A 15,737-nucleotide genomic window follows, 5' to 3' on the forward strand; every position below is an offset into this window, starting at 1 on the left:
TTTTAGTAAGTTTGACAAAATTTCTTTCATTGTTATACATTGTTTAAACCCAATGTTTTGTTGCCAATTTTTCTTATACATGTTCACTGTACTCTGTAAATTAAAATAGTGTGTATGTACGGCAGTTTACCGCACAGTTTTCCATACTCAACAGTAATATTTTTAGTCTAACATTTTTCAAGTTCTGATTAACCGAACTTTCGGATTACCGGGGTCCGGATTATATATATACGGCTGTGTGTCTGAGCAGGACTTTGAGGTTTTTATTACATTGAGGCTCTAAGACAGTACCCTAATCCATAATAAAACATTAATTGACCAGCAAGGTCAATATCAATAGCCTTCAAACTGCGATAGACAGGTACACTGCGCCGCCAGCGGCGACGCAATGCACGTCGCAGAGGCATTGCTGTGGCACGTTATATACTTTGAAGCGACATAGAAAATTTATCTCCCCTTCTACAATGTTAAATTTCTGGAAATGGAAAGCTTAAAATCCAGTCGGAAAAATAAATGTACTTTGCAAATGTGATTAATGTTCAAACTGGTGGCCTTCAGCATCAATACATTTCTGAGTACGAGTCACCACTGATACCGTACATCGTATCAAAGTGTCCAATGAGATTTCTGCGCACACCGCCTGAATCTTATTCCAAAGTGTGTCCAGCCTACGCTGTTTACGTTTGTACACCTCATCTTTTACTGTGCCCCATGAGAAGAAATCCAGCGCCGTGAGGTCTGGAGAGCGTGCAGGAAACTCGATTGGTCCCTTACATCCTATCCACTGGCCTTCCACATTGTGATCCAGGTATGCTCGTACGTCCGTAAGATAGTGCGACGGGGCGCCATCTTGTTGGAAATAAAACTCATCATTACCGTACAATGCACGAATGGCAGGGAAAATGGAGTCAGCAAGCATTGTTAGGTACGTTTCTCCAGTAACAGTACCTTCAAAGCGGAAAGGCCCAATGAGGCCCCTTACTGATAAACCACACCACACATTTACACCAGGCAAATTCACAGCCTTTTCAACTGGAATGTGAGGATTGTCTTCAACCCAGTACAAACAATTGTGCCTATTGACAGTTCCATTGAGTTTGAATTGGGCTTCACCCGACCAAATTATGCTACCCATAAATCCCGGTTCACGTCTCACCATCTCCTGAACCCATTCACAAAATTCTAACCTACGATCTGGATCGTCGTCACTTAGCTGTTGCACCAGCCTTGGAATGTACACACGAAATTTCCTTTCTTCAGAATGGGTACCACACTACTGTTACATTACTCTCACGTACCGCTTGCCTTGAAGGTGTTCGAGGCGAACGCTGAAACAGTTCCAAGACCGCAGTTGTGGAATCATCACTTGTAGCTGTACGAGATCGCCCTGATCGACCTTTATGCACATCACACACTGTTCCATGAATTTCGAATTTGTCTCACAGACGGGTAATTGTTAACCTTGAAGGTGGTTCTGTACCAGACTCACTTCTCCACTGTCTTAGAACCGCAGCTGCATTCTCAAACTTCCAGTACCATTTAATTATCTTCTTCCGCGCTTCAAAGCTCAAACGCACGTCCGCCATGTTGCAGTTACTTCCTTGCTACTGCTGCCACCTGTTGAAGACACATAACATTACTTTCCCACATATATTTAACCTTGTAGAACGCGCCCTGTATATTATCGTGTGATAGCTGCTCACTTGTTGGGCCGCATTGGTAGTTGCTTTGGTTGGAGACGCCTGATGTAACACTGGGTGGTAATTCTTCATATGTATTGAGAGACACTTGTTACACAGGGGCCCCGTGTGTTGTGCCCGCAGGCATGGTGGTGAACGGGTTCGTGAACGTGGTGATCACGACGATCGAGCGGCGCTTCGGGCTGCGGTCGTCGCAGTCGGGCCTGGTGGCGGGCGGCTACGACATCGCGTCGTTCGCCTGCCTCGTGCCCGTCACCTACCTGGGCGGCCGCGCCGGCGCCTCCAAGCCGCGCTGGCTCGGCGCCGGGGTGGCGCTCATGGGGCTCGGCTCGCTGCTCTTCGCCGCGCCGCACTTCGCCGTCGGGCCCTACCGGGGCGCCGCCCACCGCGCAGACACCTGCGCGCCACACAACGCCACCGACGCTCTGGTGAGTGCGAGGGAAAGGTCGGCGGAACAGGTGTGTTCGTCATGTAGAGCGAATGTTTTCGAAAAAAATAGTATCTCTGAACTGAAATACACTCCTGGAAATTGAAATAAGAACACCGTGAATTCATTGTCCCAGGAAGGGGAAACTTTATTGACACATCCCTGGGGTCAGATACATCACATGATCACACTGACAGAACCACAGGCACATAGACACAGGCAACAGAGCATGCACAATGTCGGCACTAGTACAGTGTATATCCACCTTTCGCAGCAATGCAGGCTGCTATTCTCCCATGCAGACGATCGTAGAGATTCTGGATGTAGTCCTGTGGAACGGCTTGCCATGCCATTTCCACCTGGCGCCTCAGTTGGACCAGCGTTCGTGCTGGACGTGCAGACCGCGTGAGACGACGCTTCATCCAGTCCCAAACATGCTCAATGGGGGACAGATCCGGAGATCTTGCTGGCCAGGGTAGTTGACTTACACCTTCTAGAGCACGTTGGGTGGCACGGGATACATGCGGACGTGCATTGTCCTGTTGGAACAGCAAGTTCCCTTGCCGGTCTAGGAATGGTAGAACGATGGGTTTGATGACGGTTTGGATGTACCGTGCACTATTCAGTGTGCCCTCGACGATCACCAGAGGTGTACGGCCAGTGTAGGAGATCGTTCCCCACACCATGATGCCGGGTGTTGGCCCTGTGTGCCTCGGTCGTATGCAGTCCTGACTGTGGCGCTCACCTGCACGGCGCCAAACACTCATACGACCATCATTGGCACCAAGGCAGAAGCGACTCTCATGGCTGAAGACGACACGTCTCCATTCGTCCCTCCATTCACACCTGTCGCGACACCACTGGAGGCGGGCTGCACGATGTTGGGGCGTGAGCGGAAGACGGCCTAACGGTGTGCGGGACCGTAGCCCAGCTTCATGGAGACGGTTGCGAAATGGTCCTCGCCGATACCACAGGAGCAAGAGTGTCCCTAATTTGCTGGGAAGTGGCGGTGCGGTCCCCTACGGCACTGCGTAGGATCCAACGGTCTTGGCGTGCATCCGAGCATCGCTGCGGTCCGGTCCCAGGTCGACGGGCACGTGCAACTTCCGCCGACCACTGGCGACAGCATCGATGTACTGTGGAGACCTCACGCCCCACGTGTTGAGCAATTCGGCGGTACTTCCACCCGGCCTCCCGCATGCCCACTATACGCCCTCGCTCAAAGTCCGTCAACTGCACATACGGTTCACGTCCACGCTGTCGCGGCATGCTACCAGTGTTAAAGACTGCGATGGAGCTCCGTATGCCACGGCAAACTGGCTGACACTGACGGCGGCGGTGCACAAGTGCTGCGCAGCTAGCGCCATTCGACGGCCAACACCGCGGTTCCTGGTGTGTCCGCTGTGCCGTGCGTGTGATCATTGCTTGTACAATCCTCTCGCAGTGTCCGGAGCAAGTATGGTGGGTCTGACACACCAGTGTCAATGTGTTCTCTTTTCCATTTCCAGGAGTGTATGTACCAGTTTCCTCTTTCTGAGGCAGATTCTCTATTCGCTGCGTCGCACTGGCACTACGGCAGCTGCACAGAATACCTCAATACGTCTCCCTTTTTTTTTTTCGATCATCAGTCTACTGACTGGTTTGATGCGGCCCGCCACGAATTCCTTTCCTGTGCTAACCTCTTCATCTCAGAGTAGCACTTGCAACCTACGTCCTCAATTATTTGCTTGACGTATACCAATCTCTGTCTTCCTCTACAGTTTTTGCCCTCTACAGCTCCCTCAAGTACCATGGAAGTCATTCCCTCATGTCTTAGCAGATGTCCTATCATCCTGTCCCTTCTCCTTATCAGTGTTTTCCACATTATCCTTTCCACTTCCCTAGCCAATACAATTTACAATTCACACCTCAGCCCATTCGGCCCATTGCCACTCCTAAACTACACTCCTGGAAATGGAAAAAAGAACACATTGACACCGGTGTGTCAGACACACCGTACCTGCTCCGGACACTGCGAGAGCGCTGTACAAGCAATGATCACACGCACGGCACAGCGGACACACCAGGAACCGCGGTGTTGGCCGTCGAATGGCGCTAGCTGCGCATCATTTGTGCACCGCCGCCGTCAGTGTCAGCCAGTTTGCCGTGGCATACGGAGCTCCATCGCAGTCTTTAACACTGGTAGCATGCCGCGACAGCGTGGACGTGAACCGTATGTGCAGTTGACGGACTTTGAGCGAGGGCGTATAGTGGGCATGCGGGAGGCCGGGTGGACGTACCGCCGAATTGCTCAACACGTGGGGCGTGAGGTCTCCACAGTACATCGATGTTGTCGCCAGTGGTCGGCGGAAGGTGCACGTGCCCGTCGACCTGGGACCGGACCGCAGCGACGCACGGATGCACGCCAAGACCGTAGGATCCTACGCAGTGCCGTAGGGGACCGGACCGCCACTTCCCAGCAAATTAGGGACACTGTTGCTCCTGGGGTATCGGCGAGGACCATTCGCAACCGTCTCCGTGAAGCTGGGCTACGGTCCCGCACACCGTTAGGCCGTCTTCCGCTCACGCCCCAACATCGTGCAGCCCGCCTCCAGTGGTGTCGCGACAGGCGTGAATGGAGGGACGAATGGAGACGTGTCATCTTCAGCGATGAGAGTCGCTTCTGCCTTGGTGCCAATGATGGTCGTATGCGTGTTTGGCGCCGTGCAGGTGAGCGCCACAATCAGGACTGCATACGACCGAGGCACACAGGGCCAACACCCGGCATCATGGTGTGGGGAGCGATCTCCTACACTGGCCGTACACCTCTGGTGATCGTCGAGGGGACACTGAATAGTGCACGGTACATCCAAACCGTCATCGAACCCATCGTTTTACCATTCCTAGACCGGCAAGGGAACTTGCTGTTCCAACAGGACAATGCACGTCCGCATGTATTCCGTGCCACCCAACGTGCTCTAGAAGGTGTAAGTCAAGTACCCTGGCCAGCAAGATCTCCTGATCTGTCCCCCATTGAGCATGTTTGGGACTGGATGAAGCGTCGTCTCACGGGGTCTGCACGTCCAGCACGAACGCTGGTCCAACTGAGGCGCCAGGTGGAAATGGCATGTCAAGCCGTTCCACAGGACTACATCCAGCATCTCTTCGATCGTCTCCATGGGAGAATAGGAGCCTGCATTGCTGCGAAAGGTGGATATACACTGTACTAGTGCCGACTTTGTGCATGCTCTGTTGCCTGGGTATACGTGCCTGTGGTTCTGTCAGTGTGATCATGTGATGTATCTGACCCCAGGAATGTGTCAATAAAGTTTCCCCTTCCTGGGACAATGAATTCACGGTGTTCTTATTTCAATTTCCAGGAGTGTACATTGAAGCGCCAAAGAAACTGGTATAGGCATGCGTATTCAAATACGGTGATGTGTAAACAAGTGGAATACAGCGCTGCGGTCGTCGACGCCTATATAAGACAGCAAGTGTCCGTTGCAGTTGTTAGATCGGTTACTGATGCTACAATCGTAGATTATCAAAATTTAAGTGAATTTCAACGTGGTGTTATAGACGGCGCACGAGCGATGGGACACAGGATCTCCCTGGTAGCGATGAAGTGAGATTTTCCCGTACGACCATTTCACACGTGTGTCGTGAATATCAGGAATCCGGTAATACATCACAACTCTGACATCGCTGCGCCGGGAAAAAAGGTCGTGCGAGAACGGGACGAACGCGCGAATGAAGAGAATCGTACAACGTGACAGATGTGCAACCCCTTCGCAAATTGCTGCACATTTCAGTGCTCGGGCATCAACAAGTGTCAGCGTACTATCCATTCACGAAACATCATCGATATGAGCTTTTGGAGCCAAAGGCCGCCTCGTGTACTCTTATGACACCACGACACAAAGCTTTACCCCTTGCCTAGGCTCGTCAACACCGACAATGGACTGTTCATGACGGGAAACATGTTGCCCGATCGGACGAGTCTCGTTTCAGATTGTATCGAGCGGATGGATGTGTACGGGTATTGAGACAACCCCATGAATCCATGAATCCTGTATTACAGCAGGGCACTGTTCAAGCTGCTGGAGGCCCTTCCACAGTTGCTATAGAGTGGCTCCAGGAACACTCTTCTGAGTTGAAACACTTTCGCTGGCCACCAAACTCTCCTCACACGAACATTATTGAGCATATCTGGGATGCCTTTCTACATGCTGTTCAGAAGAGATCTCAACCTCCTTACGGATTTATGGACAGCCCTGCCGGATTCATGGTGTCAGTTCCCTCCAGCACTACTCCAGACATTAGTCGAGTCCATACCACGTCGTGTCGTGGCACTTCTGCATGCTCGCGGGCGCCCTACACGAAATCAGGCAAGTGTAGCAGTTTCTTTGGCTCTTCAGTGTACGATATTAATGTAGGATTTAGCAATGAACTAAAATTTGTACCATGTACACCGCAACTCTCTATGAAGGGAACCGAAAATTTCTTGAACCACGGCCATACAACTCATAGAACAGAATTCAGTGTCCTGGTCACAGGAAAACCCTTGTCTTTATTAATTAAATTTTCAGCCAGCCTATTTCAATAGCCTCTTTATAAGTACTGTTCCAGAAGCCAGAACTGGTAGCTATCAGAATCTCGTCAGCTTTCATCCCGTCCCTCGTTTATGCAATGTTTCGCACTGCCGATTTTTCATGTTGTTGTGCCCCGAGCGCCGAAGATATTTCACGCATTCCTCCTGAACTGTGCGAATCGAATGGCCGATGTAAGCCTTCCCACTCAGACACAGAAATTTGTGTATGCAGGTTTCCCAATCCCCATATCATCTTTGACACAACCGATAGTGACCTAATCTTTGATTGTGGACGGAACACTATCTTAAATTGCTTAAAATTTTTTTCCAAACTTAAAGGATATACACCCAACATAAGGAATAAAGTCCACAGATTTACGCTCCTCTACATGCTTCTCGGGGATTGTCGAAACTCCATAGCCCGACGAATCTGATTCCCCAAATACCCATTTTCCTTAATCACAACTGTCAAACGCGCAAAGTTTCTGGGTTAAACTGCCCGCGTCGGAAATAGCGTATGCTATGCGTACCGGTGTCGTAAGAACCCCGCTGCGGTAGGCACGGTGGACGGTATGAGTCAGCTGAACACCAGTTTCAAATCACCATCATGTTTCTTGTAAACCATGCCGTCCAAAAACGGAAGCCGCCCAACACTTTTGACCTCCATAGTAAATTGAATTCTGAGATGAAAATATTTGCAGTGGCCCAAAAATCAGTTACACGCATCACGTCGATGAGGCCAGACAAAAAAGTATCTCTAGCTTTGTCGCCTAAGTACTCGCGAATCTACAAGTTTATTTCAGCGATTTTCCGAGGCGCACTGTACGCGCCCTAGAAGGGTTTGACGAGAAGTTCGTTCAGTGTGGTCATCACAGAGGCCTGGATCGCCTCAGTAGCGTCAAAATGCGTCATTTGAGAGTGCCCTCTTTCCTGAATTGCTCGGGAATTTACATCTACCCATAGGTGCTGGTTATGGAAATCCACCATCTCTTGTGAATCCTGCCTCATCGGTAAATGTGACAGTGGATCTGCGGCACACTTCCGCAACAGCCATTGATAGAAGCACCGCCTGCCGTGATGATACTGTGGCCTTAGGGCCTGAACGCGCTATAGATGATAGGAGAACTGCAGTTTTCGTGAAATAACCCCGGACGAAAGAGGAGACACGTCTTTTGCCACTGTTAATTGACGCACACTGGCCCCAAGAGTTTCTTCCATCGAACGTGGCACACGCTCCTCCATGTCAGGATTGCGGGTTCTTCCACTGTCAGGCTTCCGAGGTGCAAGGCTACCCGTGTTCCTCAGGCGATGGAAAAGTTTGACAAACAGCTTGTCAGAGGCCACTTTGCGCTGTGAATATTTTTCCGTGCAGGGGCTCGCAGCCTACTCAAAAAAATGGCTCTGAGCACTATAGGACTTAACATCTGTGGTCATCAGTCCCCTAGAATTTAGAACTACTTAAACATAACTAACCTAAGGACATCACACACATCCATGCCCGAGGCAGGATTCGAACCTGCGACTGTAGCAGTCGCGCGGTTCCGCACTGCGCGCCTAGAACCGCGAGACCACCGCGGCCGGCGCAGGCTACTCCCATTTGCTAAACAATAGCAGAATATCGTATACGCCATTTCACTTGTCGAGTGGTAGTCGTCCACTACTGACAAGTGGTGGAAGAGTGGAATTTGTACGTAGAAACAGCGCAATAACAATAAACACTTAAGTGAATCCACGTTTCGAAGAAGGTAAAACACCATGATACGTACCCTGAGTTGACTGTACTGCACAGTAAGGCACACAAATACGACAAAACCTAACGTAGCCTACAACACGACGAACCAACCAACTGACTGTAAACTACTTAATACCAATTCCACTAGCCGAAACGCCTTTCCAGCGTGTTGGGATTGACCTCCTCGGACGATTTCCAACGTCTGCTAGTGGCAATAGATGGATTATTGTGTCCACTGATTATCTGACGCGCTATGCCATTACAAAAGCCGTGAAAACAACTGAAACATTCGAGGTAGCCAAATTCATCGTAGAAGATATTGTATTAAAACACGGTGTCCCAAGGTCGTTAGTTACGGATCGAGGGAAAGTGTTTCAATCGGATCTTGTGACAGAGATAAACCATCTGTGCAACATTACTCATCACAAAACGACTGCCAAATATCCGCAAACAAACAGGCTTACTGAACGTCTTAATAAGACCTTGGCCGACATGCTATCAATGTTCGTCAATGTTGAGCAAAGCAACTGGGATGAGGTGCTATCTTTCGTGGCGTTTGCCTACAACACCGCCAAACAAGACCCCACAGGATTTACGCCCTTTTTCCTGGTGCATGGGCGCGAGGCGATTATGACGATGGACACTCTGTTTCCATTACATCCTGATGACATGGACGACGACTACATCGGCCAGGTGTTAACCAGAGCTGAGAAAGCTCGGCAGTTAGCTCGACTCCGCACGCTGCAGGCTCAAGAAAACGATCGCCGAAGGTACGGCGCGAACCACCGTCCTGTTGTCTACCAGCCTGGTGGCCTCGTCTGGATCCTGACTCCTGTTCGGAAGGTTGGTCTCTCTGAGAAGCTCCTCAGGCACTACTTTGGACCTTATAAGGTTCTAAGACAGTTGTCTGATTTTACTTATGAAGTTGAAGATTTCGACCCCGGCACAAGACGACGAAAGATCAGAGATACGGTCCACGTCCTTTGAAGCTCCAGCGACGGGCAACAAGAGGAAAGGTACCGGAGAACGTAGCGGTAAGGGAAGTTCTAAGGAATATCACCGCCAGGGCGAACATCAGTCGTCGGGAGTCGGCGTATGCGGGACCGATGATTCGTTCCCGGACTAGGAGGACGTAACACCGAGACGCTGTTCTCTTAAGGAGGGAGCAATGTCGCCGGCGCGTAGTGGTTATGATACCAGATTGTTGCATGGTGGGTCGTAAGTTGAAAACTCACCTGAACTGAAACATTTTAATTTCTATATTCGGTTCGAGTCGATTCTAGATGTAGGCCTATTCACAAATGGCAAGAATGATTGTACTGGAATGTTCTGTAGCTGTATATACAGGGTGGTCCATCGATCGTGACCGGGTCAAATATCTCACGAAATAAGCGTCAAACTAAAAAACTACAAAGAACGAAACTTGTCTAGCTTGAAGGGGGAAACCAGATGGCGCTATGGTTGGCCCGCTAGATGGCGCTGCCAGGGGTCAAACGGATATCAACTGCGTTTTTTAAAATAGAAACCGCATCTTTTATTACATATTCGTGTAGTACGTAAAGAAATATGAATGTTTTAGTTGGACAACTTTTTTCGCTTTGTGACAGATGGCGCTGAAATAGTCACAAACGTATGGCTCACAATTTTAGACGAACAGTTGGTAACAGATAGGTTTTTTAAATTAAAATATAGAACTTAGGTAAGTTTGAACATTTTATTTCGGTTGTTCCAATGTGATACATCTACCTTTGTGAACTTATCATTTCTGAGAACGCATGCTGTTACAGCGTGATTACCTGTTAATACTACATTAATGAAATAAATGCTCAAAATGATGTCCGTCAACCTCAATGCATTTGGCAATACGTGTAACGACATTCCTCTCAACAGCGAGTAGTTCGCCTTCCGTAATGTTCACACATGCATTGACAATGCACTGACGCATGTTGTCAGGCGTTGTCGGTGGATCACGATAGCAAATATCCTTCAACTTTCCCCACAGAAAGAAATCCGGGGACGTCAGATCCGGTGAACGTGCGGGCCATGTTATGGTGCTTCGACAACCAATCCACCTTTCTTGAAATATGCTATTGAATACCGCTTCAACCGCACGCGAGCTATGTGCCGAACACCCATCATGTTGGAAGTACATCGCCATTCTGTCGTGCAGTAAAACATCTTGTAATAACATTTGTGGAACATTACATAGGAAATCAGCATACGTAGCACCATTTAGATTGCTATCCTTCCTCCCATAAAGCCGCACCATACAATTAACCCGCCAAAGTCGCTGATGTTCCACTTGTCGCAGCCATCGTGCATTTTCCGTTGCCCAGTAGTGCATATTATGCCGGTTCACGTTACCGCTGTTGGTGAATGACGCTTCGTCGCTAAATAAAACGCGTGCAAAAAATCTGTCATCGTCCCGTAATTTCTCTTGTGCCCAGTGGCAGAACTGTACACGACGTTCAAAGTCGTCGCCATGCAATTCCTGGTGCATAGAAATGTGGTACGGGTGCAATCGATGTTGATGTAGCATTCTCAACACCGACGTTTTCGAGATTCCCGATTCTCGCGCAATTTGTCTGCTACTGATGTGCGGATTAGCCGCGACAGCATCTAAAACACCCACTTGGGCATCATCATTTGTTCAGGTCGTCAATGACGTTTCACATGTGGCCGAACTCTTCCGGTTTCCTTGAATAACGTAACTATCCGGCGAACGGTCCGGACACTTGGATGATGTCGTCCAGGATACCGAGCAGCATACATAGCACACGCCCGTTGGGCATTTTGATCTAACACGCGTAATGTATCACGAAGCAAATACAATATGTAATAAAAAATGGGGGTTCCTATTTCAAAAAACGCAGTTGATATTCGTTTCACCTATGGCAGTGTCATGTAGGGGCCAACCATAGCGCTATCTGGTTTCCCTCTTCAAGCTAGACGGGTTTCGTTCTTTGTAGTTTTTTCGTTTGATGCTTATTTCGTGAGATATTTGGCCCGGTCACTATCAATGGACCACCCTGTATACCGTATGTGTTCTGGCCGGAGGTAGTTCGCTCCGCGCTCTTGTATGTGCAAGTGCTGAATAAACCTTCGATAGGTGAAGTTAGTGTTCGTCATTCATTTGCTTACACCTTCTAAAAATGTTCAAATGTGTTTGAAATCTTATGGGACTTAACTTCTACGGTCATCAGTCCCTAAGCTTACACACTACTTAACCTAAATTATCATAAGGACACACACCCATTCACGAGGGAGGACTCGAACCTGCGCAGGGACCAGCCGCACAGTCCATGACTGCAGCGCCTTAGACGGCTTACACCTCCCTCTACGTGACATTATGTAGTGTAAGTAAGACATAATAATACCCTGCTGACTCGTCTGACGGAGCGCCAGTGTAATCACTGTGCTAGTATCAGCAACCAAGCATCGCGCAGCCCTTCCTGTAAACACGTTTATCTCGTAAATCGTGCGTTTCTGGACCCATGTTTATTGGACTTAAGTTACTTGTTTCGATGAATACTACCACCTCTCAGAGTTTTCGACGCTTTTTTAAAATAGGATTGCATTGTAGGTTTGTGTATCGTGTTCTACAATACTGTTTGACAGACGCAGTTACATTCCAGTGTGTGTGTGTGTACTACACGGGACGCGCCGTTCGCTTGCAGGGCTCGTGCCGCGAGCAGTCGGCTGAGTCGGAGCACCTGTCGTCGTACGTGTGGCTGTTCCTGCTGGGCCAGCTGCTGCACGGCGCCGGCGCCTCGCCGCTCTACACGCTCGGCGTCACCTTCATCGACGAGAACGTCTCCAAGAAGATGTCCTCCGTCTACCTGGGTGAGTCGCTGCCTCCTTACAGCACACATGCTCGTCTACACACTCTGGTACGCAGTGACGTTTGCGGCAGGTACAAACATCCCCCTTCCCTAGCCAAGTCGCCTGTGCGGTGGCACTTGACTGGGAGGTGGAGGTAGAGAGCATGTATAGGGAGATAGTGGCCATAGGTGAAGTTGCCCGTGATTGGCTGATTAGCTTAGGCGCCATTTTTCTGCCAAACCTCTCTCGCGCTGCCTATGTTCGCCGTGTTTTTGAGTTGAATTGAAGTTCAGAGGACTTTTGGAAACGATTAAAAGGTATTTGAATTACTGAGAGACTTCTTATGCGTTGTGCATGCATGTTCGATTTAGTTGTATATCGTGCTGTGGCCGACCGGTTCTAGCCGCTTCAGTTTGGAACCGCGCGACCCCTACGGTCGCAGGTTCGAATCCTGCCTCGGGCTTGAATGTGTGTGATGTCCTTAGGCTAGTTAGGTTTAAGTAGTTCTAAGTTCTAGGGGACTGATGACCTCAGATGTTAAGTCCCATAGTGCTCAGAGCCATTTGAACCATTTTTTAACCTGTGCCACGAGGGGAAACCGGTAATCCGAATCAAAGTAAAGACTGGCTCAGACGTTGAATAGTTAGTCCAACGCAGCGAAGGAGAATTAAGTAAAAAGATCGTGCAGTCGATGATTTGTGTACACTGGCAGGCCGGAGTGTCATGAGTAACATAGTAAAAATCTCCAGCGATGGCGTCTGAGCGAGGGGGACGAGCGTTTAAAGGCCACTTTTTTGACTTAATTGAAAACAGCGGCTTTTAGAGACACATTCATTTTTTCTCCAGGTCTAATAGTTTTCGAGTTGCAGGGGATGGAAAAATCGCAGATTATTGAAAATAGTGTTTTATTGATATAAATATGTGTTAATTCCTAAGGTGCACAAACTGCTGAGGTTACTGCTCCCTAGACTTACACACTATTTACACCAGCTTAAACTAACTAATGCTAAGAACAACACACACACACACACACACACACACACACGTACGCGAGGGAGGACGAACCTCCGGTGGGAGAGGCCGCGCAATCCGTGACATGGCGCCCTAAACCGCGCGGCCACTGGTGAAATTACAACACAAACGTCTTGTGCCTGCTGTATGGCAGTTTGTTTTGAACAGTAGTGCAGCTGACAAGATGACTCTTGCATCTGCTGTTATTTATATACATTGGACGATGCTCGCGCTGATTTTGCATTTAACGTTTGACGATGCCACTATGGCTGCAGTACATTAGGACATGTTTTTATAGAACAGGTAAGCCTCTTCATACTTAAAGCGCACAAATGTATATGTATGTTAGCAGTACTTTTCACTGCGGTCTTTTTTTTTTTTTAGCTGTAGACAATCTGCTAGTGTATTTCTGTTTTCCCATATTTTGTTGCAGATCTGAAGATGGTCATTATAGACCGAAACTGTAATCTGTTGTCAAAAAGTTTCTGACCATAGACGTAAAGTAAAAGAAATTTATTCTATATTCGGGTCAGTGTTTCATTCGCGACAATGTTGCAGCATGTGAGATGCTGAAGGCTAGGTGGGCAGATCACGTAACTAATGAGGAGCTACTGAATATAACTGGAGAGAAAAGAAATTTGCCGCGTAATCTGACTATAAGAAGGAATCTGACTATAAGAAGGAATCAGTTGGTAGGACACATCCTGAGACATCAATGGATCACCAATTTAGTTTTGGAGAGAAGTGTGGGGGCTAAAAATCGTAGAGAGATACCAAGGGACGTATAATGAAGCAGATTCAGAAGTTGCTGTAGATGAGGAGGCTTGCACATGATAGAATAGTGTGGAGAGCTGCATCAGACGAATCTTCGAATTGAAGACCACAACAGCAACGATAACACTCTTCCATCCTATACGAGATGTGGTTTTTAAGTACGTAACCATTTTAAGATAGAAATAAAACAAGTAGAGCTTTTTAGCAATTTTTACGTGGAAGCCTATGCTTTCATCTACTTTTCTACACAATTCGAACTAATATTCGGTGTATTTACGTTTGCGTGTGAGCGCCTGAAATGCCTGCTCCGATAGAGAAGCCCACCGACTGTGAAATCGGTCCTGTGATTCGTTTTCTTGGTGCTAAAGGCGTAAAAGCGGCTGATGTTCGTCGTCAGATCGGTGGAGTGCATGGAGAAAACGTTATGAGCCATGAAGTATGTGAGAGCTTTGCCGGCCGCGGTGGTCTCGCGGTTCTAGGCGCGCAGTCCGGAACCGTGCGACTGCTACGGTCGCAGGTTCGAATCCTGCCTCGGGCATGGATGTGTGTGATCTCCTTAGGTTAGTTAGGTTTAAGTAGTTCTAAGTTCTAGGGGACTGATGACCACAGCAGTTGAGTCCCATAGTGCTCAGAGCCATTTGAACCATGTGACAGCTTTCGAAGATGGCCTAACGAATGTGCATGATGATAAACGAAGTGGACCACCTTCAGACATCACTGACAATTCGGTGCAGAATGTTGATGAAAAAGCGAGAGAGAACAGACGCTTTACGCTTTCGACATTACGTAATAAACGTACTCAAGAATTGTTTCTTACACAACTGTTGCCCCATCAGGCGCCATGTTTCTATGGAGATGGGATTTAAGAGCTGGTTGTGCGATACGTGCCTTAAATTGGTGGGAATTATGTAGAAAAGAAGAGTAAAGTACAGAATTTCATGCAAAAATAAAATTGCCAAGAAAGGTCTACTTGCTTTATTTAGAAACGGTACTTACGTTAAAAAAAGAAACGCCTCGTAAAACACATTTTCCACTCCATAAATCAATTTTTTTCCGAGTACATGTCCTTCAAGTTTTTAGTGAGAGTCCAGTACCGTTTTTAGCAGTACGTCACCATTTCTGCAAAGTGTTTTTAAAAAATATATTTTCAATTTTCATCCTATCTTATTTACACGACAAATAAAATAAAAAGTTTCATTCTTTTATGAAAACGCCAACAAAATTTGTCCTTTTGTGTACCTTGAAAAAACCTCTATAACCTTTCGTCTTTTAATCCTACTTGTTTCATCTCTGTTTATATTTTAAAGCTTTTGGCTGAAGAGCGAAATTTTGCATCGTTGGCAGCCCATGGCGAGAGGGAATGAAATAACAGTAACGATAAAAAATTGTGTAAATTACGAGATTAGGAGTAAGCCCTTGAAAAAACAAGCATCGCCGAAATCGACTGATCGCATAAAATAAGCGACCGTGGTCGTAATAAAGCGAAGGTGGAAAATGGAACTGTATTTTAAAGAATAATTTTAATTTTAAAAACCCACAGCCTCAGTTGCAAAATTTACCTAGATTCACCTATGTTTCCGTCGGGATAACCCATCCTTCTTCAGAATAAAAGTAACTACCGTTTGTTCATAGTGGACTTCATCAAGCTAAAACTAGAAATGGCCCGTATTGCCGGATGTTGCAGATTAGATGTAGACTTGT

The 15,737-nt window shown here is 47.9% G+C and overlaps 1 protein-coding gene across 4 annotated transcripts in view; it reads left to right on the forward strand.

The window, feature by feature from the left end:
• Nucleotides 1-15,737, forward strand: part of LOC126336348 (solute carrier organic anion transporter family member 4A1) — an 840,769-nt gene that overhangs the window by 550,799 nt on the left and 274,233 nt on the right. For all 4 annotated transcript variants that reach the window (XM_049999925.1, XM_049999926.1, XM_049999927.1 and 1 more), the window contains 2 exons: nucleotides 1,824-2,128; nucleotides 12,107-12,272. In XM_049999925.1, coding sequence (XP_049855882.1) covers nucleotides 1,824-2,128; nucleotides 12,107-12,272 — 471 coding nt within the window. The remainder of the gene's footprint in view (nucleotides 1-1,823; nucleotides 2,129-12,106; nucleotides 12,273-15,737) is intronic.

Source organism: Schistocerca gregaria, chromosome 2, assembly GCF_023897955.1.
Source record: "Schistocerca gregaria isolate iqSchGreg1 chromosome 2, iqSchGreg1.2, whole genome shotgun sequence".
NCBI lineage: Eukaryota > Metazoa > Arthropoda > Insecta > Orthoptera > Acrididae > Schistocerca > Schistocerca gregaria.